General features: G+C 40.7%; 1 protein-coding gene across 7 annotated transcripts in view; it reads left to right on the top strand.

The window, feature by feature from the left end:
* rusc2 (RUN and SH3 domain containing 2) overlaps positions 1–23,278 on the top strand; it is a 189,403-nt gene that overhangs the window by 111,168 nt on the left and 54,957 nt on the right. For 5 of the 7 annotated variants that reach the window (XM_072497089.1, XM_072497091.1, XM_072497087.1 and 2 more), the window contains 5 exons: positions 1,929–3,933; positions 14,955–15,749; positions 18,627–18,818; positions 22,331–22,474; positions 23,065–23,141. In XM_072497089.1, coding sequence (XP_072353190.1) covers positions 2,016–3,933; positions 14,955–15,749; positions 18,627–18,818; positions 22,331–22,474; positions 23,065–23,141 — 3,126 coding nt within the window. In that variant the 5' untranslated portion in view covers positions 1,929–2,015. The remainder of the gene's footprint in view (positions 1–1,928; positions 3,934–14,954; positions 15,750–18,626; positions 18,819–22,330; positions 22,475–23,064; positions 23,142–23,278) is intronic. The other 2 variants (XM_072497092.1, XM_072497093.1) reach the window with 2 other exon arrangements.

Raw genomic sequence — 23,278 nt, 5'->3', positions numbered from 1 at the left:
ATTAATTCTCCAGTCTACACTCCTCATGATCATGGCTTCTGACTAGGAATGTGGAAGCCAAAGAATTGCTTCCTTGTACTTCTTGACCTTTTGAGAACTTGCATTGCTAAATTAAATGGTCGCAACATTCATCCATCCTTGCCTGGTCTGGTCTACATGTGACTCCAGACCTACAGCAAATTGATTGACTCTTAACTGCCATCTAGGGATGGGCAATGAAGCTGGCCTTACCAACAATGCCCATTTACCATGAATATATATTTTTTAATACAAAGCTGATAAATTTAACCTCTGTCTCTACAGCACAGTATAATTATAAAGATATGAAATTCAATGGCAGGAAAAGATCATTGCTATATCAAGTCTGTTGCACATTAGGACGAGGGATTTCCTATCACTCCCAAAATGGCCACCATCCCATTTTTGGACTTTTAAAATTTTGTTTCATAGTGGAAAATAATAATGTGTCATCTGTGTGTGTTGTGTCGGTTGAGGAGTGCATTGACAACACAGAGCACTGTGGGGAAGAACAGTAAAAATGCTGCTTTTTGAGCTATGTAAATTTTGAGATGCCAGAAGTAGGAAATCTAAAAGGTACAATACAGATATAACCTTAATAATTTTGACTGTTTTAAATCTGCAGATGTCTAGACTGAGTTCTTGCATTTTTTCCCCCAATAAATTTAGAGTACTCAATTCATTTTTTCCAATTAAGGGGCAATTTAGCGTGGCCAATCCACCTACCCTGCACATCTTTTGGGTTGTGGGGGCGAAACCCACGAGCACACGCGGAGAATGTGCAAACTCCACACGGACAGTGACCCAGAGCCGGGATCGAACCTGGGACATCAGTGCCATGCACTAACCACTGTGCCACCTTGCTGCCCTTGAGTTCTTGCATTTAATAATTTGTTTGGAACTGCTTGGGTCCAAGAAAAAACTGTTTTGATTTTGATCAGTGTAGTCGGGCTATGTTACATAGGAATTGCTGGACAAGAAGAGACCGAGATTGATCTAATTTGCCTCCTTCTCAAAATGGCGCATGACCAATGAGCATACGCCTCAGAGTCAAGCTGCAGTTTCCCGTTCCTCATGTCTTGTGCGTGGATGGGGACTGAGTGATACTTTGTTATTGTCGATCAGTAACTTGAGACTGGAACGTAAAACTCTGTGCCTTTGATTCTGTGACCTTTGGGGATTGGCAGTGAATTCATTTTGAGAGAGATGGAGCTGTGGACTCCTAGCTGAGAATCCTTGCTGTAGCATCATCAGTGAACCATAAGGGTGTTTTTTTTAACAACAAACTGGTAGTTTGTTGGTCACCATTGATGAACTAGCTTTATGTTCTAGATTTATATCATTACATTTTGCAGCTGACATAATGAGATTTGAACTTGTTTCTCTAGACCAATTGTCTAGGTCTTTGGAACACAAGTCCAGTAAAGTAACCACTTTGCTACCATACCCCTAAATATTACAAGATAACTTCTATGAAGAATATTTTGAGAACCATAGATCCAATGTTACCTGTTCCTCACAAGCATGCTACATTTGCCACATTCCATGTTTTAAATGAGTCATATATTATGCATCCTACAATTTTCTGAAATAAATATTTGAATGAATTAACACTAATTATTTCTACCATCTTGCCTGGCGTTTGTTCAAAAGATTGACCACTCACTCATTGAAATATTATTTTTGCTGATTAGTTTTGAAGTTACCCCTTCCAAGTGTAAGTCTTGTCCCCTGCTTCTACAATTTTGGACAACTTGAAGTAGCTTGTCATGGTCTACAGGAAAGGAACTCTATAAAATCCCAAAAGCAGGAAGAAAGTAATTTTATTATTGACTTAAGTATTATCAACATGCCTAATTTAACAAGTACTGTAAAGTTATGTGTTTCTTCTCCTCCCCTGTGTTTTCCAGGTTTCTGAGCCACATGATGCAGGCTATCAATGTGGCCACAGGGGATTCTCACTGTTTTGTGCAGCTCGACTGATTACCTGAGACAGCATGGATAGCCCACCCAAACTGACGGGGGAAACGTTGATTGTACATCATATTCCCCTTGTTCACTGCCAGGTCCCAGACAGAAAGTGCTGTAGCATGGGCAAGAGACCAAACCCTTTCTACCATACTGATCTGGGAATCACGAGGACTACATCCCTGCCAGAAAAGGACCTGCTTCAAAAGGAAACGTTACTTTACAGCAGCTTAATTCAGGCTTCCTGTTTACCTCCTGGGGCACCACATGAAACTGAAGACAGAATACCAAACACTAGTGAACAGCACAATTCATTACTTTTGAATGAGAATAATGATCAGGAAAGCTCCAAAAACATTTCTTTTCATCCTCAGAATAGCAACATTAACAAGCCACAATTTGTTCTGCATGAGCGGCCATTTCACCTTCATGGTGCTGAAAACAACACAAAGCAATGGAGCCCCACCATTAGACAAGGGGCTATTGAAGGTGAAGAGGAACAAATGCATCAATGTGATGGCAAAAAGTCGAATAGAACCACTGCATCAAGACCATCATCAGCTGAATTAATGGAACTACCTGTATGCAATTGTGCTCATGATAGCACATCAACCTTATTCTTTGATTGCAATCAAGGGTTGGAGAGCAGCCAAGATGGATTGTGCAGAAAGCAAAATTTGCTAGAGAGCAGAAGATGTAGTTGCTCCAGCCTGGATATACAACAAAGCAGAAGTTGTGTCTTTTCAGATCAATCTGAGATGGATAATCAGCATATGACCTGTAACAGTGACTCGTCATGTAACAGTTCGGACGGTGTGCTGGTCAACTTTACAGCAATCTACAATAAAATGAAAAGCCAGTCAAAGTCCAACCTAAGTTCAGCTAACATGTCCCATGATTCTTCATACTGCAGCCACTCAGAAATGGGTGCATTCTACTTGGACCTACATTCATCACCTAATGAACCAAAGAATTCAGGTGATATTCACAATGGTGATAGCGCCATGCACACCTGTCTGTGCCATCAGCAGTGTTCACCAGCTGTTGATGACAATTGCAATTCTTACCACCTACCATGTGAAAACATGCCCTGTTCTTCTGAAAATTCCGATTTTACTGCTTGTTTTCAAAGTCAAGCAAGACTAGTTGTTGCCACACAAAATTATTACAAATTAGTGACTTGTGACCTATCTTCTCAGTCTACACCAAGCCCTGCAGGATCTTCAATAACAAGCTGCTCAGAAGATCACACAAAGAGTACAAGCCCGAGTCAACCCACAGAGTATTACCTCTTCCGGCAACCAGAAGATAAGAAGATTAACATTGATCAATGTCTTCCGGAGAAACCAGCAGTGGATACTGCTGAAGATCGCATTGAAGGTCAAGTATACGTGAATGTTGCTTCAAATACTTCTGGCAGGCAAAGATCGAGGAGCTATGATCGCAACTTGGATAAGAGCCCATCACCTAGGTTGGGCTCATTAGAACGAATGTATAGCTGCCCAGGCAAGCTAAGTGATGGTCAGACAGGGACATCTCAGAGATCGCCACCAAGACGAGTAACCTCATTTGCTGAAATTGCTCGAACTAGAAAACGGAGTGGAAACTCTCCACCGCTGAAAACCAGTGGGGATTCTTCCATAGAGTTCTCTCCAATTCTGGAAAATCAGAAAGAAAATAATGTATTTGTTTACTTGGATGAAGAAGAGCACCATAATTTGCCTGGCAGGTCCTCTACAAGAATGGATTTAACAACGTCCGCTGAAGCACCTTTTATTCATCGTTTCAACAACAAAAACAGAAATACAAGTGTGTATGATAGAGCTCACCTGGAAACGTATGGACCATGTTTCAATGGAGAAGATGGCAGGAAACTAGAACCAGTTCATGCACTCCATCAACAAATTGAAAAGGATGCATCTTTTGACAGCAGAACTAAGATGGAAGGTAAGCCAACGTCTAACTGTGAAAATAGTCTAAAATAGCCATTGTGTAATTCTTTTACATTTGAGCCAATTTTGTAGTAAAACCAGTTTTTGGATTTGTTCATATTTCGAATAATTATTTTTGAACTCTGGTGTTATATATTTGAGTGCTTTTCCATTTGGCAAGAGGGTTAGCATCTGGTACTTGCATATGAAGCACAAAAGATTAAAACTTCCACTACTCGAACATATGGATATAGCTTATCACCAGTGTCAGAGTGCTGTTTCCATTCCTTGTTAATTTTGTTTCCCTGTACCAACCATCATTGTGGCCCATTTGTGGGAGGCTTTGTGCTTTAAATCAAGAGCTAAGCAGCACCTACCTAATCTTTTATATATGTGAGATCTGTGGTATATATTCCCTAGATATGAAAGATAGTTTCCTTAACAATGTTGTAATGTTGTTGCAATGTTATTAGTAGTGGTTGTATTAACAGTGGTAATATTCTGTGCAGATTCATCTCGTCTAGCATGCAAACTCTCCATCAGTATTCATACCATGAATCTGAGCCTAATAGCCCTCTATCCCCAAGCAAACAGATGGTAGTATAATGCTTATGTGACTAACACTCCAGAGAAAATGAGTTCAAATCCCATCAATTGAAGAATTTTGATTAATCAAAAAAAATCTGGAAATTAACAGCTGGTATCAGTAAAACAGGGAAGGAATGTTACCAAATCTGACTTTCCAGTCTTGCACCAATGTGTTTTCCTCTGAACTTCCTTCTGAAATGGCCCAGCAAGCCACTCCATTGTTTCAAACCACTGCAGCAGCTCAAGAAGGACCTTGCCAGAGGAGCTAGATCCTGGTGATAATAGCTGACTCTGTCAGTGACATCATAGAACATAGAACATAGAACATCAGCATCCCAAGAATGAATAAAATTAATTTTAAAGATTTACCCAGCAGAAACTATAGTGGCTTAAATGCCACAAACATCTCAAGATGCTTTTCAAGAGGACAGGTAGTCAGAGAAAATAGTTAAAGAAATGGAAGGCAAGCCATAGTCATAAGAGTGTAGCCAAGCGACTGAAAGATCATAGAATTCTCACGGTATAGAAGGAGGACATTCGGCCCATCGAGTCTGCACTGACCCTTCGAATGAGCACACTACTCAGTAACACTACCCCTTCCACCTCACCCTATCCTCATAACGCCATAACTTAACCTGCACATCCCTGGACATTAAGGGGCAATTTAGCATGGCCAATCCACCTAAAATGCACATTTTTGGACTGTGGGAAGAAACCGGAGGAAACACATGCAGATACTGAGAGAATGTACAAACATAGACAGTGACCCAAGGCCAGAATTGAACCCGGGTCCCTGGTGCTGAGAGGCAGCAGTGCTAACCACTGTGCAAACGTGCTGCCATGATTGGTTGAAAGGATACACCTTGTTAAAGTTTTTAAAGATAGATGTAATGTAATGTAAAAAAAGCAAAGTCTAAGGAGCAAACGGATAGCAGGATGGAACAGATTTTAGGATAGGCAGAAAACCACTGCAGATCAGCCAGGGGATTATGGTGAAAATTCAGTTTGGCCAATTGAATCCAGCCCACAGCGAGGACGAGTTGAGCTTTACGCTGGGTGAAGGATGGGAAGCCTGTAAAGTGGATATTGAAGAAATTGAATCCAGATGTGGCAAAAACATGGATAAATGTAGCTGTGACAGTGAGGTTGAATCAGGATTGGAAGATGGTAATATTACAGATAGAAGAAAGCAATCTTGGTGTTACGAGGATGTGGATTTTGAAGTTCTACTGTGGGTTGAATAGGATGTCAAAATGTGGGTTGTCTGGTCTGAAAGAGTGGCTGGGGAGATTAAATTTATGACAGGAGCTGAAACCATGATTGCTTCTGTCTTCTTGAATCTCAGTTAAAGGAAATCTGAATATCCATAATTTGATATTGGCTAGCAATCTGATGACAGGGTGATGATAGGTTGAGGGAAGGGTGGGAGGTATTTCTGGGTATTGAGCATACAGGAAGAGAACCAGGAATGATAGCTCATCACTGTCAAAGACAATATCATTTGTGACTTTGGCTAGGCAAGTCTTGCTGCTTTGAATAGGGCAGAAGCCAGATTGAAAACATTAGCGAGTCTCGTGGAAGAGTTGAGTTTTGAGAGTGAGACAATGGAAAAGAAACTTCAAAGGACACAGCTGGAGTGGGTTAAAGACTCGGGAGAGAAGTAGCCAATATAACGACACTGGTTGTTATCTCACTATCCTTGTTAATTCAACCTTAATTAAAATCGGATGTGGGCTTCTGTTCCACTGATCCTGCTTGTAATCTGTTCCATCAACTAGTATCATTTCATTTTTTTAAATGTTGCCTAAATTTTCTATTTTCATGTTTGATCCTCATAATCTGACATGTTTTCCATTCCAACTGCTATGTCTTTTCACAGGCAGTGGAGAGAAGTCACTTTGCCTCTAGTTCAGATAAATCTAAATCTAACAGGGGCAAGCTGGAAGCAGGTGAACCAAAAGAAGAAGGAATGAAAACAGCTCTGTAAAATAATCTTTATTCGTGTGACAAATAGGTTACTATGAAAATCCCCTAGACGCCACACTATGGCGCCTGTTCGGGTACACAGAGGGAGAATTTAGAATGTCCAATTCACCTAACAAGCACATCTTTTGGGACTTGTGGGAGGAAACCATGCAGACACAGGGAAAACGAGCAGACTCCGCACAGACAGTGACCCAAGCCGGGAATCGAATCTGGGTCCCTGGCGCTGTGAAGCATCAGTGCTAACCACTGTGTTACCATGACGCCCATTTTGGTTAATGCTAGGAATCGGGAGAATAATAGGTTTGTTGGATCAAGACATTGCTCCACCTCCTTCTTCTGCCCCATGTGTATACATAAAAATTACAATATCCAAATCTACAATGAGCTGCATGATTGAACCCAGTGGAGGTGCTTACACTGTGTGCTGCTAAGAATTTACCTGATTTTAAAAAAATACAAGTGTAGTATATAGAATAGTCATGAAGAATCCAAAATTTCTTGACATTTTGAGATTGTACCAGTGCCTTGATGTCAAATGACATTCAGGAAAGCTGTTATATTGTTTCACGGTATTATTACATGTTATATTACAGTGGCTATATTGTGTGAAAATTTAGAACTAAATGCTGGGACCTCAAATCCATTCTGACTCCCAGAGGAAATTATTGGAACCTCCAGAAAAATGTCATTTTCAACTGTTTCTCAAGTGTGTTCCACTGATTTCCTGTCACAGTTAGGAGAATTTCCAGGTCATGGATTTTCTGCAACACAGTGAGAATGCTATTGGTGATAATTTTAAGTAATCTTCTTCATAACTGCTTTTAAAAAGAAGCGGTAATATTTTGAGGTTGCGAAGTCAATGCATTACATCAAGAGTAGAACTTGCTTCAAGTCATTCTTTGGTTCAGCATGTTACGCCTCTGGTACGATGTGCCAGTGCAGCACTCGCATTCAGTGAATGATTACATTTGTGCTTAAAGGAGAATAATGTATTTTAGAACTATTATAAAAGCTGGCCAAATTACTTTATAACCAGCTTTACATCCTACCAGCTTTCAGTTCAAATGTCGATATTTTTGGTGTTGTGAAACCCCATATTATCATATCTTTTCCATTTTAAGAGGTTAATGTTCAGGCTGACTAATTATACTTCAACCAGTACTGAACTGCCAAGTGGCTATGTAAAACAGCTTTTGGTTTATTAAATGAAAAAGATGCTGAGAGGAAAATAAAAGGAATAAGTCCAAGAAGCGACATTACCTAGGGAGATTGAAATCCATATACTTTTTTTTATTAACTGCAAAGGTCACTGCAGTGCTCAATTACAATTTATTGTCAAATAAATCATAATGTTTGCCTGATATGTAAACCATTGTATTACAGAAAGTCATGTTGTATTTGACAAACCTTGGCACTGATGGTAATAGATTAAAGGATCCCCTTCAATTTTAATGAATCAGGATGTCTGATTTCCCATGTTATGTGAACCACACTCCTGCAAAAATTCTGAATCCAAGGATATTGGCTGATTTCCACTTTCCTAACATAGTTTTTTACTAAAAGCACTTTTTGTAACTTAAACTTTTAAAATTGTGCTGTTAGCATGATGCATGAAGAAATTGAAAGAAGCCATTTGTGCAATTCAACGACTAGATTACATTAATAGTTCATTCCTATTTGAAAGAATTGCCTCACTTAGCAAACAAATTTGACAAGTGCTATTATATCTAATAAATGTTGCAGACGTCCTATAAGTTCTCCCAGGTAGAGTGTAGAAAATCCACACAAAAACCATTCCCCTTTCCATGGCACTAGCCGCCATATTCTGGGTATGTCCCAAAGCTTATATGAAAAGATAAGGTAAAAGTATGAGAAGGTATAGGTGGCAGCTGGATAGAGTGGCAGCTGAGTCAGGTGGAAGCTGGATAGGGTGACAGGTGGGTGTGGGTAGGTGGGTGAAAAGGCAGGTAGATCAGGTAGACGGTTGGGTTGGGAGAGCTTGTCAGGTCGGAGGTACGGTGGGCAGAATTGCGTGATGGGGGCTAGTCAGGTTGGGGAATCAGGGTGGAGGTGGGGGTCTGGGGCTTTAGTTTTATAATTACCAGGAGTTAAACTAAGATTTTTCTGACATTTCCTGGGTAACTATCCAGGTAAGTAAGTTGGAACTGGTTGAGTCGCTGACTCAAACCCTGAGTTGGAAATCTTTTCTGAGGGTTCCCAGGAGCAGGGGAATTGTCCAAGTTCAAACTTCCCTGACAATTCCCATGGAGTCGGTGCATCTGGGCTTCCAAGGGGTCATGATATTACAATTCAAAAATACAAAGAAACCTAATTAATGATCTTAATGTACACAGATGGATCGGTAAAGATTTAATCACCTGCTAATGGTCGCATTCCAAGCATTGTTTGGCATCTTTGAATTTGTCTAAATATATGTTTCTGGAACATACCTCTTCATTCACCTGAGGAAGGAGCAGTGCTCCGAAAGCTAGTGACATCGAAACAAACCTGTTGAACTTTAACCTGGTGTTGTAAGACTTCGTACTGTGCTCATCCCAGTCCAACGCCGGCATCTCCACAACACAGATGTGGTCAGTAGTAGAGTAGAAATTCCTATTATCCAAAAATCAAATTAAACAAGCTTCGAGATGACAAACACCAATGATTTCCAAGTTTTCAGTAAATCATAGAAACAAAACACAATTTAACATGTTTTTCTCTGATTAGTGTGGAGCATTAAAACATAGAAAATAGGAGCAAGAGTAAGCCATTCATCCTATCGAACCTGCTCTGCCATTCAGTGTGATCATGGCTGATCCTCTATCTCAACGCCATACTCCCGCTCGCTCCCACTACCTCTTGACACCTTTGGTGTCTAGAAATCTATCTATTTCTTTCTTAAATGCATTTAGGGACTTGGCCTACACAGCCTTATGTGGTAGAGAATTCCACAGGTTCCTCTGAGTGAAAAATGTTCTCCTAATCTCAGTCCGAAATGGCCTACTCCATATTCTGAGACCATGACCCCTTGATCTAGGCTTCCCCAGCCAGGGGAAACATCGTCGCTGTATCCAGTCTGTGGCAGCCCTGCCAGAATTTTACATATTTGAATGAGATCCCCTCTTATTCTTCTAAATTCCAGTGAATACAGGCCTAGTCAACTCCATCTCTCCTCATACAAAAATTCTGTCATCCTAGGAATCAGTCTGGTGAATCATTGTTGCATTTTCTCTGTGGTGAGTATATATTTTCTTGGGTAAGGAGACCAAAACTGTACAGAATACTCCAGTGTGGTCTCATGAAGGTCTTATACAGCTGCAGTAAGACATCCTTGCTCCTGTACTCAAATCCTCTTGCAATGAAAGCCAACATACATTTGCTTTCCTCACTGCTTCCTCACTGAATGAATGCACCTGCATGCATTCTTTCAATGACCGGTGTACAAGGACACCCTCATTCCTTGTATATCAGCATTAACTAATCTAACACCTTTTAAATAATACTCTGCCATTCTGTGTTTCTTACTGAAGTGGATAATTTCACACTTAATCACATTATACTGCATCTGCCATGTATTTGCCCACTCACTCAACTTGTCAAAATCACCTCAAAAGTCTATTTTATTCCTCCTGACCACTCCCAATTCCACCTAGTTTTGTGCCATCAGCAAACTTGGAAATATTACATTTGATTCTCTCATCCAAGTTATTGATGCATATTGTGAATTGCTGTGGCCCAAGCACTGTATCCCACTAGTCACTGCCTTATACTCTGGAAAAAACCCATTAATTCCTACTCTGCTTCTTGTCTGTTTACCAATTTCCAATCCATGTCAGTATATTACTCCCAATCCCATGCACTTTAATTTTGCACCCTAATTCTTATGTGGAACTTTATCAAAAGCTTTCTGAAAATCTAAATATACCATATCCACTGGTTAACCTTTATCTATTTTGCTAGTTATGTCCTCAAACAACTTCCAGTAGGTTTGTCAGGGCATAAGAAATGGGAATATGCTATATGGCCCCTCAAACCTCTGCCATTCAATAAGATCATGGCTCAACTTCTACATTAGCTCTATTATTATTAATCTGCCCTAACCTTGATTTCTTCAATTCCCAACAACCTGTAGATATCAGTCATGTGTGTGCTTAAAGATGGAGAATCCACAGTGCTCTCGGTTTGGATTGGATTGGATTTGTTTATAGTCACGTGTACTGAGATACAGTGAAAAGTATTTTTCTGCAAGCAGCTCAAACAGATCATTTAGTACATGAAAATAAAATAAAAAGAAAGTACATAATAGGGCAACACAAGGTACACATTGAAATACATAGACACTGGTATTGGGTGAAGCATACAGGAGTTTAGTATTAATCAGGTCAGTCCATAACAGGGTCGTTTAGGAGTCTGGCAACAGCGGAGAAGAAGCTGTTTTTGTTAGAGAATTCCAAAGGTTCACAACCCTCCCTGTGAAGAAGTTTCTTCTCATTTTGTCAGAAATAGGCAACACCTTATCCTGAGACTATAATCTCTAATTCCATGCTCTTCAGCCAAGAGAAACAGCCTTTCAGCATCTGTCCTGTCAGCCCTCTAGAATTCTATATGCTTCAATGAGATAATTTCTCATTCTTCTAAATTTTTAAGAATATAGGCCCATCCTATTCATCTCTGCTCAGAGGACCACCCTCTCTTCCCAACAATCAGTCTAGTGAACCTTCATTGCATCAAAGAGAGACTAAAACTGTACATACTCCAGGCATGGTCTCGCCTAAGTTCAGGCGATGTAGTTTACATGGATTTCAGCAAAGTCTTTGACAAGGTCCCACATGGGAGACTTATAAAGAAGGCAATTGCACATGGGATACATGGTAACTTGATAAGGTGGATTCAAAATTGGCTTAGCTGTAGGAGTCAGAGTGTGATGACAGACAGCTTTAGTGACTGGAAGCCAGTGTCCAGTGGCGTACCATAGGGATGTGCTGGGTCCCCTATTGTTTGTCATTTATATAAAAAACATAGATGACTATGTCGAGGGAGTAGTATCAGTAAGTTTGCGAATGACACAAAGATTGGCCGGGTTGTTAACAGTGACGTTGAGTGTCTTGGGTTACAGGACGATTTTGATGGGATGCTCAAATGGGCAGAAAAGTGGCAGATGGAATTTAAACCTGAACAATGTGAAGTGATACACTTTGGAAGGAGTAATTTGACAAGGAAATAGTCAATGAATGGCCTGACACAGAGGTTCCGAGGAACAAAGGGACCTTGGCGTGTTTGTCCATAGATCTCTGAAGGCAGAAGGGCAGGTTAATAAGGTGTTGAAAAGGGCATATGGGACACTTGCCTTTATCAACCAAGGCATAGAAAACCAGGAAGGACATGTTGGAGTTGTATAGAACTTTGGTGAGGCCACAGCTGGAGTACTGTGTGTAATTCTGGTCACCACATTATCAGAAGGATGTGATTGCATTGGAGTGGGTGCAGAGTCGATTCACCAGGATGTTGTCAGGGACGGAACATTTAAGTTATGAAGAAAGGTTAGATAGGCTTGGGTTGTTTTTGCTGGAGCAGAGACGACTAAGGGGCGAGCTGATCAATGTGTACAAAATTATGCGGGGCATGGAAGGGTGGATAGCGAGCAGCAGCTCCCTCAATTAATAAAAGCAAATTACTGCGGATGCTGGAATCTGAAACGAAAGAGAAAATGCTGGAAAATCTCAGCAGGTCTGGCAGCATCTGTAGGGAGAGAAAAGAGCTAACGCTTCGAGTCCGCTGACTCTTTGTCAAAGCTAACAGACAGAGAAAGTGGGGAATATTTATACTGTGGAGTGAGAATGAAAGATGAGTCATCGCCACAGAAATTCAGGGAAACAGGGTGCTAATAACCACAGAAACCAAAGGAAAAGAGTGCTAATGGCAGTCCCCAGAGAGAACAAAAGATGTGAAAGGCCAAACAGCAGAGAAATTAACATCAGAGGGTAAACTGTGACAGATGTAGATGTGGGGGAGGGGAAAGGGAAAGCAAAGGGGAGAAAGGGTAAGGAAAGGTGGATAAGATGGGGGAAGGGCATTTAAATGTATATTAAGAAAGACAAGAAAGAAAGAAATGGTAAAAGACAGTTAAAATGAAATGGGATGAAAACAAATGGGTTGAGGTGGGGTAGAGCTAATCATTTGAAGTTGTTGAATTCGATGTTGAGACCGGAAGGCTGTAGAGCTAACCGGAAGATGAGATGTTGTTCCTCCAGTTTGCGTTGTATAGAACTTTGGTGAGGCCACAGCTCATATCACCCATGGAACCTTCCCATGCAATCGCAGAAGGTGTAACACGTGCCCCTTTACCTCTTCCATGCTTAACACCCCAGGCCCAAAACACTCATTCCAGGTTAAGCAGTGTTTCACTTGCACCTCTTTTAATCTGGTCTATTGCATTCGCTGCTCCCAATGTGGTCTCCTCCATATCGGAGAGACCAAATGCAGACTTGGTGATCGCTTTGTTGAGCACCTTCGGTCTCTGCGCATTCAGGACCCTGACCTTACCGTTGCTTGCCATTTTAACAAAAGACCCTGCTCCCATGCCCACATGTCTGTCCTTGGCCTGCTGCAATGTTCCAGTGAAGCTCAACGCAAACTGGAGGAACAACATCTCATCTTCCGGTTAGGCATGCCTTACGGTCTCAACATCAAATTCAACAACTTCAGATGATTAGCTCTATCCCACCTCGACACATTTGTTTTCATCCTATTTCATTTTAACTGTCTTTTACCATTTCTTTCTTTCTTTCTTGTCTTTCTTAATATATATTTAACCCCCCCCATCTTATCCACCTTTCCTTACGCTTTCCCTCCTTTGCTTCCCCCTTCCCCTCCCCCCACATCTACGTCTGTCACATGATTAAGTAGTGCAGCTTTACCATCTGATGTTATTTTCTGCTGTTTGGCCTTTCACACCATTTGTTCTCTCTGGGGACTGCCATTAGCACTCTTTTCCCTTGGTTTCTGTGGCTATTAGCTCTCTGTTTTCCTGGGTTTCCGTGGCTATGACTCATCTTTCATTCTCACTCCACAGTATAACTATTTCCCACTTTCTCTGTCTGTTAGCTTTGACAAAGAGTCATTGGACTCGAAACATTAACTGTTTTCTCTCCCTACAGATGCTGCCAGACCTGCTAAGATTTTCTAGCATTTTCTCTTTCGTTTCAGCTCCCTCAATTGAAGGGTCAGTTAGGAGGGGCACACGTTCAAGGTAAAGGGCAGGAGGTTTAGGGGGATTTGAGGAAAAATACTTTTACCCAGAGGGTAGTGATGGCCTGAAATGCACTGCCTGGGAGGATTGTGGAGGCGGGTTGCCTCACATCCTTTAAAAAGTACCTGAATGAGCACTTGGCGCGTCATAACATTCAAGGCTATAGGATTAGGTAGGCAGGTCAGATGTCTTTCATGCGTCGATGCAGAGACGGCGATGGGCCGAAAAGCCTTTTCTGCAGTGTATTATTCTGTAACGCTCTGTGAAAGCCCGCCCAATATCATTTCAGCAAGATTTCTTCTTGCAATAAGGCTAAATTATCATTTACCTTCCTAATTGCTTGTTGGCCATCCACATTAACTTTTTGTAATTCGTGTACAAGGACAATAGCCACGTTTACTCGTGTCTCACTTTTAAAAAAGTATTTTGCTTTTCCATTCCTCCCACCAAAGCAGATAATTTCACATTTCTGCACGTTCCACACGGACTGCCGCCTTCTGGCTCAGACGCTTAACAGGTCTATTTCGCTTTGCATCCACCACACAGTTTTCTTTCCGATCGGCATAGCTCAGTTGAGCCAAATCCCTGCTGTAAATTCAGCGTAATATTGGAACATTAGATTGAGAATTCCACAAGCAGAACTATTTAGGGTAGAGGCATTTACTTATGCCACTTATTTATTATCCTCTTCCTGCTTAATTCTTTCATGTCCATTTCATCAATTTCCAGCTAAAACTGGATGCAAGCACTCTCCCCATAACCTCTCTTGATGTCTTTTCATTGTCAAGTATTAAAGATACATTAGATGGGCCAGGGATATGATTGGTAATTATTGCTTTTGTTGTGGTCCGTGAGGTATTAACTGACCCCGGTTTCATTTTTATTCCATTTTAGATTGGGAACTGTCTTTTGGATATCAACTGTAAACAATGTTGTCTTTCTTTCTAAAGTTAATTGTGCTCATGTTGAGAAGAAAACACATGTAAAGATGTACAATAAAATTGTCATTTTCAGCATTGTTTGAAAATGCTTGAAAATGTTGAAAATTGGTTCCTACTTGGAACCAATTTTGCCCTGCTGTTTGCCTGCCCCTTTTTTTCACTGCTGTTTCTTCCATAATTCTTGTTAAAAAAATGTTTCTAATTCATATGTTCCGAACGTTTTGGTCTTATCTATCTCTTTCCTCTGTCCTTTGTCTACTTATGGTGATGTAGGTGGTGGATCAGAAGCTAATGCAGTTATCCGTTATAGTAAGGAACAGCGCCCAACTACATTGCCTATTCAACCTTTTATTCTTCACCATCCATTGAGCAAACAACTTCCCAGGGTTCGCCCACTGCAAAACCATAGTGCATCTTCTGTCTCGTATATGTACAGTATTCCAAGCAGTCAGCTAACAACGAATGAACATTCAGGTGGTACATCCAGTTCTTCTGGTGGTATGGTGTCATTGGAAAACATAGCAACAGTAGGCCAGTCACAGAATGGATTCAATACAAATGAGAATGAGAAACAGAGAAACTCTTCTCCCATAAATGAGTATTGTTTACGGAGACCTATACCAGATGCAATTAGGCCATCACCATTGGGCAGTTACTCACCAGTGAAAAACGATGCACCTGTCTTGCAGAGTGGAGACTCTGCATCTTCTGCTGTCTCACCAGAAAGAAATTATGGAAGTCACCCTCCAAGAAGTAGATCCTGTCCTTTATCTGCTAATCTCCTTTCAATACCATCATCCCCAGCGAAAGGTGTTGCTTCACCAAGCAAAAGCCACCTTCAACAGATCGGAGATGAAACAAAGAGTCCCAAGGAAGCTCGGAAGAAAGAGCAAGGATACTTTAAAGCTGCACAGAACTCCAGCTATTGTTCCCATCAAATTGTGTTGCCAACTTCAACTGATGTAACAGCAAATGGTGTCAGCTGTCATCTGGATCAACAGAAGGAAAACAAAGGCAGAGGTGGAAAAGCTGCACTACTTAATCAAGTGGCATCAGGCTTCACTGCTGGTAAACACTGACTTTACTTCTTAAACAGTAACAAAATAGAATGGAGCTATAACTGTCATGATCTGCAGTACTTCACTGATTACTAGGCTGCTTTGCTCGTGGCCAGGAAAGTTATTGGCTTAGATTTCATCTCCATTCATCCTCAAGCTATTTATTGAAAGAAGCAAGTTTTCATATGAGGGAAATAGAAATTGAGATTTTGGCATTATTAAATTCTCCTGATAGCTATTATTTTATTTATCTTAGCTTAATTTTCCACTCCTGTTTTTATATTAGCCCATCATGCTCATTACTTTCTCATTTGCAGGATGAGATTGCCTAGCTCACTGCCATCTCCATGGACTCATTTGTGTTTTGAGTAGAGCAGGAAACTGGTGTTTGAGCCTATCTACTATAAAGGAGTCCGCTTTCACAAAGATAAAACCAGAGTTAAAATTCTAAATTGGGACGAGGCTAATTTTACTGAGTTGAGGAGTGATTTAGCAAAAGTGGACTGGCAACAACTGCTTGAAGGTCAGTCAGTGTCAGAGCAGTAGGAGGCATTCATAGAGGAGGTTCAAGGCTTTCAGAGTAAGTATGTCCCCACAAAAAAAAAGGTGGGATGGCCAAATTTAGAACCCCCTGGATGTCGAAGAGCTTACAGGATAAGAAAAGGAAAGCTTACATGTTAGACACCGAGAGCTCAATACTTCAAAAAGCCAAGAGGAGTATAGAAAGTGGTGGAGTGAAATAAGAAAGGAAATGAGGAAAACAAAGAAGGCATGAAAGAATATTGAGATATTGAAGAGAAATCAAGGCAAACCCAAAGATGTTTTATCAATGCATTAAGAGGATAACGAAGGAAACCAAAAAGTAACCTATGTGTGGAGACAGACGATGTGAGTATCGTTCTTTAATGAAGATTTTGCACCCATCTTCACAAGAGAGGGCGGCAATGCAGGCAATATAATTGAAGAGGAGTGTGAAGAATTGCATGTGATAAGCAAAGGGGAGAGAGAAAGTATTCAGGGGATTAGTATCTTTGAAATTGGAGAAATCATAAGGGCTGGATGAAATGTACTCCAGGCTATTAAAAGAAGCAAAGGAATAAATTGTGGAGGGTCTGACCATCATTTTCTAATCCTCGCTGGATACAGGTGAGGCCAGAGGATTCACGACTGCTAATGTACCTTTGTTTAAAAAGGGATAGACTGAATAATTACAGGCTAGTCCGTCTGACCTTGAAAGTGGGCAAATTATTGAAATCAATTCTTAGGGACAGGATACATTGACAGTGAGAAAGACATTGATCAATCAAGGACACAGTATAGATTTGATAAGGGACGGTTGTGTCTGACTGATTTAATTGAATTTTTTGAGGATGCAGCAAGGAGGATTGATGAGGGTAGAGCAGTTGACATAGTCTACATGAATTTTAGCAAGGCTTGTGACAAGGTCCCACGTGGCAGACTGGTCAAAGTGAAAGCCCATGGGATCCAGGGGAACGTAGCAAGCTGCATACAAAATCGGCTCATGGCAGGAAACAAAGGGTAATTATTGATGGATGTTTTTGCGACTGGAGGACTGTTTCCAGTGAGGTTCCATGGGGCTTAGTACTACTCACCTGCTTTTTGTAGTATATATTAATGATTTATTGGGGGAATGATCAAGAAGTTTGAGGCGATCCAAAAATTAGCTGTGTGGTTGATGGAGAGGAGAATTGTTGTAGACCGCAGGAAGATATCAATGAACTAGTCAGGTGGGAAGAAAAGTGGCAAATGGAATCTAACCCAGAGAAATGAGAGGAGACTCATTTGGAGAGGTGAAACGTGGCAAAGGAATACACAAAATGCGGGAGAATGGTGAGGTGTAGAGGAAGTGAGGGATATTAGAGTGATTGCCACAGATCCCTGAAAGTGACAGGACAGGCCAATCTGGTTGTTAAGAAAGCATATGGAATCCTTTAATTTATTAGCTGAGGTGTAGAATAAAAGAACAGGGAGGTTATGCTGGAGTTATATAAAACATTAGTTAGGCCACAACTTGAGTACTGTATGCAGTTCTGGTCACCTCCTTACAGAAGGATTAAAGGAGATTTATGAGGATGTTGCTCGGACTGGAAAATTACAGCTATGAGGAAAGATTGCATAGGCTAGGGTCGTTCTCCTTTGAACAGGAAGCTGAGGGGGAGATTTGATTGAGATGTTCAAAATTGTGAGGGGCCTGAATAGAGTAGATGGGAAAGATCTATATTTACTTTAGCAGAGAGGTCAGTGACTAGGTGACATAGATTTGAAGTGATTGGTAGAAAGTTTAGAGGGGAGATGAAAAACAAAATTCACCCAGAGACTTGCGTGGGTCTGGAACTAATTGCCTAAAAGGTAGTAGAAGCAGTAACTCTCACCCATTTTAAAAGTGTCTGGATTTGCACCTCAAACAGCATGGATCAAATGCTAGAAAGTGGGATTAGGCTGGGTGGCTTGTTTTTCAGCCAGCACAAACACGATGGGCCAATAGCCTCTTTCTGTGCCTTAAACTTGGTGATTCAATGATTTCTCATGAAAGAAAAGCAATCCAAAGTATATATGTGTATTAAAAATAAATGCTTATGTTGCATGGCAAATGGGGTTTTCCAGTCCTTCGAAGAGGATCTTTTCAAAGACAGGTACCTAAAAAGCAGGAAGTTTAATCAAGAAAGTTAAACTTCAGGAAACTGATGTCATGAATCTGCAAATTTTAACAATTTATTTTAATTATGTTCTCTGATGTAATTGAATGATTATATTAGTATGTCACAAAATTCTTGTTATAGAACATTACTAAAGCATTCTAGAATGTGAATTTACACCACTAAATCTCTCTGGCTCTTCTATGTTTTTCATCTATTGTGCATTCTAGCTAATCACATTACACCTCTGACATTGAAATGGAGGGAATATCGTAGAAGAAATCCCCTCGGTCATAACCGAATAACAGGATTTGGCTGTAATTTGGAGCCTAAACAGTCAGGTCCCGGAATGGTCAAGAAGAATACGTATCTGGAATTTTCCGGCACAAGTGGTGTCAGCCATATTCGCTCAAGGCTATATGGTGCAGTTCTGTTTCGTGCTTTCAGAATATATAACCATATAGTTTGTAGTATTTCTTTCATGTTATTTATTTGCTTATAGCTTTTGCCACAGTATCTTTGTTTAATACTTTTCTATACTACGCTTTCTGTCTACTAGTGTTATCTGTTATCGTTTATCTGTTCAAACAATAATTTTGAAAACTAGTTTCATTCAGTGTGTACATATTAACATTGCTTCATGATGATGATTTTAGAACCAGAGAGAATTTATTTTTTAAATGTTTGAGAGAATGTTACTGCTCGTTGTTGTGAATGGGATTTTTGGTAAAGAGCTATCAAGTTCTCTATGACGTGACCCAGTGGTATTAACAGCTAATCTAACAGTAATGACAACAGTATCAGCCGAGGGTAGACTCAGTAAGCAGATCTGCCGACATGCAACTTGGGATATAGATTCATGGTCATGGAATGGAGGCAAAAAGAACAAATAGTTTCACAAGGGATGACGATAATTATGAAGCAAGTGACTCTTGGCAGCTCCCATATTACTCACAGTGCTTAGTCACAAACTCTCAGTGGTGGATGTGATGGAAAAATGGTATGCACGTTCTCTCTCAGCCAAAGACTAGTTTAGAGTGAGGGAATATATATGACTGATGCTATGGTCGACCGACAAGCAGAAAATCCCTTTGATACAAAATACTGTTGCACAGTACCGTCCCTGCCACTTATACCAGCCACACATATTGAGGACAGCCAGTTATATTGGGCAACTGGCACTAACCATTCACTTTGACCATTGACTTTACCTACAAAGGCACTGCTCAAATTACATTAAATGATGGCTGTTTCAGGCAGTTGCCAATCTAACAGTGGTTATTGTGATATTGAAGTATCTAGCCCGGGATGAGATATGGGAGGCAGAAGATTCATCATGAAATATTAATAATCTTCCCTTTAACACATTCCCATTTATGTTGTATATTTATGTTTCACAGGTTTAAGTACAAAAAAAAGCATGGATAAAGACTAGCTGCTGTATTTAGACTGGAATTGCATAATGATTATACATTAGAGCTCTCATTTCCCCAACTTCTGTTATAAACACTTCCATGCCAAATGCTCCCACACACTGCCTCAGTTTCCCATATAGTAGTCCAAAGAGAAGCAAAGGAGATTTGTCTGATACAGGAACAAAATCTCCAAAATTCCTCTATGATCCTTGAAGCAATCAGACAAGCTCCAGAGACACTATAACTCCTAACGATCAAAATACGTCCAAAATGCTCAATACCACCTCCTCAAGGGTAGTTTGCGATGGGAAAATTCCCTTTGCAAGCAACACCCACATCCCATGAATGAATAAAAATAGGAAAATATTTGCCAATTAAAATCTCCTTGCAATCTGTGCTTTTCTAGATGATAAGGCTACAGCTATCTTTAGTTTATCCTGATAGTTGAGGGCTATCCTTAATTGAACATTTTTCAGGGCCTATATTTCCCATTATGCGTGGGCTCCAAGACTGAAACTGATGATGAAAGGATGGAATTTCTAGTTTTATAATATTTTGGGGATGCATCTTAACACCCTACTTGTTTCAACAATAGCTTTATGGCATTGGTCATGGAGCTTCAACAAGTTATGCACTATTAACTCCAGGTTCCTCTTCCATTCAGCAACCTTAAGCAGACAACCCTGGATGGTGCCAACATGACTGGAGTTGGCCCTACCCAAGTTTATCTCGCTGTATTTATTGGTATTAAAAGACAACTGCCATATATGAGCTTGGTGACATCAAGGATTTAACCACCTTCCCTTGATATTCAACAATGGCATTACCATTGCTGAATCCCACGCCATCAACATTTTGGGTGGGGGTTGGCTCATCATTAACCAGGAACTTAACTAGATTAGCCACATAAATACAGGTCAGAGTACACCCTGCTGGAGCGACTGCTGCTTCCGGATGTGGAAGGGGAGGGAAGAATTGGGGATATATATAAGTGGCTGGGGGAGCAGGGAGGCGAGCGGGTGGTGAAGATCAAGGAGAAATGGGAAGCGGAGTTAGGAGGGGAGATCAATTGGGGAGTTTGGAGTGAGGCACTGCGTAGGGTAAACGGGACCTCCTCTAGTGTAAGGATGAGCCTGATACAGTTTAAAGTGGTGCACAGGGTGCATATGACTCGGGCGAGAATGAGTGGGTTCTTTCAGGGGGTAGCAGATGAGTGTGAGAGGTGTGGGCGGGGGCCAGTGAATCACGTGCACATGTTTTGGAGTTGTGAAAAATTGGGAAGATTCTCGGCTGGAGTGTTCGTGGTCTTAGCCAGGATAGTGCAGGAGGAGGTGTACCCGGACCCTTTGGTGGCGATATTTGGGGTTTCATCGAAGCCGGAGCTCATGGAGGGGAGGAAGACCGATGCCTTGGCCTTCACCTCTCTGATTGCACGGCGACGAGTTTTGCTGGAGTGGTGGTCGACATCGCCACCAGGGGTAGCGGCTTGGTTGGGTGACCTGTACGACTTCCTACGATTAGAGAAGATAAAGTATGAGTTAAGGGGCTCTTCAGGGGGTTTCGAGGAAAGTGGGGGATGGTTGTGACCATGTTTGAGGGGCTGTTTGTCGCGGGGAGGAGTGAAAAAGGGGAAAACTCTGTACAGACTATCTAGTTGATTATTGGGAAGTATGATTTCTGGGGTGATTATTCGCTGTAACCTGTTTGGTACATGTTTGTAATAAAATACATTTAAAAAAAATAAAATAAAATAAATACAGATCAGAGGCTGAGCATTTTGTGGTGAGTAACTCACCACCTGACTTCCCAAATCTATTCTAAGTGTCAGGAGTGATGGAATACTCTCCACTTGCCTGGATGTGTAGCTTTACCAACCTACAAGAAGCTTTATAGCATTCAGCACAAAGCAGCCCACTTGATTGGCACTCCCTCCTCCACCATTAGTGGACAGTGGCAGCAGTATGTACCATTCACGAGATGTGCTACAACTCAACAAGGCTCCTTCAACACCACCTTTCAAACCTACGGCCCCTGAATATAGAAGAATAAGGGCTGCAGACACCTTGGAATACCATTACCTACGGCTTTCCCTTGGAAATAAATTGTCTACATTCTGGAACTCGCTCCTTATTACCATTGTGGGTGTAGGCAAAGCACGTGGATGGCAAGAAGGCAGCTTGCCACCACCTCAAGGGCAGTTTCTGATGGGAGCTCCATGACCTTGCCAGTAACACACAGATCCTATGAAAGAATAGAAACAAAATTAATCTTATCTTGATTCTTGATAAAAATTAAAAGGCACAGCTCTAACACAGACATCTTCAGCAAGAAAGCTTGCAATACAGCTGAGTTAAATTTGATGTTATGTAGTCACTTAAATCTGTAGGTAAAATAGGGTATACAGGATATCTGGAATTGGAGTGGGGGGAATGCAGAGAGAGATTGAATATGGTTGGAGAATGTCAGACAAAGTATGTTATTTGCCCTCGGATTACATAATATGGTTTCCCTTACTGTAGGTCAATCTGTGAAGCAGCTTCAGAACTATTACAGTGATTTCTTTCCGGATTATTTTTCATTGACTGAGAAACCGCCTGCTGAGTTCTGTTTATCACCTGATGGAGCTGCAGAAAGTATCTCTATAGATTTGCTACAGAAAAAGGGTAAAAATCATCTTTTAATATTTTGAATTTAATTTTAAAATATAGGACATTTCAAATATATTTATCAAGCATAGAACTCTCTCATTTGACCAAAATTTGGCATGTTAAATATTTCCTGCGATCACTGAATTTCACTGGTATTAGGAAAACAATTTCCGTACAACCACGACAATAAACAATTTGAATAATGTTGAATTTTCAATAATTTGGTCACAAATTAAAGTATAGGCCAAACATTGTGGATTAGAATTTGTCAAGAAATACAGTTTGTATTTTGTGGGCCAGTGAGCCTTTATATAATTGCAGTGTATTTTGAGTGAATGGCATCACTGGCAACCCAAATACTTTGTACGTGGATGAAAATTATTACAAATTAAATTGTGTGGATTGAAAACTTCTAACACTGGAGGTTTCTGTGACCTGTAGCGTTTAAAGCTTGTATGGCATTTGTCCAACATTATTTTCTGTTCCAATGATCATGTAAAGTTTTCAGTGGAGTTGAGTTGGACATGATATAATTTTTTTAAAAAGCAATGTCAGAGTTGTCAATATGAAATCCACTGTATTAGTCGTATATCTTTTTTTATTAGGTCTTGTTAAGGCTGTGAATACTGCTGTTGACCTAATTGTCGCACACTTTGGCACAAGTAGAGATCCTGGTATAAAGGTAAGATGACTAATGTGCCTGTGATCTGATTTGATTTGAGTATTGATGTGCTCCTGTGCCATTTTTGAATTGTTTGAACAAAAATTGGGAAAAAAGCTATCAGCAATGTTCACCGTTCAACTTTTCCTGGTATCTTA

This window comes from Scyliorhinus torazame, chromosome 3, assembly GCF_047496885.1.
Source record: "Scyliorhinus torazame isolate Kashiwa2021f chromosome 3, sScyTor2.1, whole genome shotgun sequence".
NCBI lineage: Eukaryota > Metazoa > Chordata > Chondrichthyes > Carcharhiniformes > Scyliorhinidae > Scyliorhinus > Scyliorhinus torazame.
This window is presented reverse-complemented; position numbering and strand designations above follow the sequence as displayed.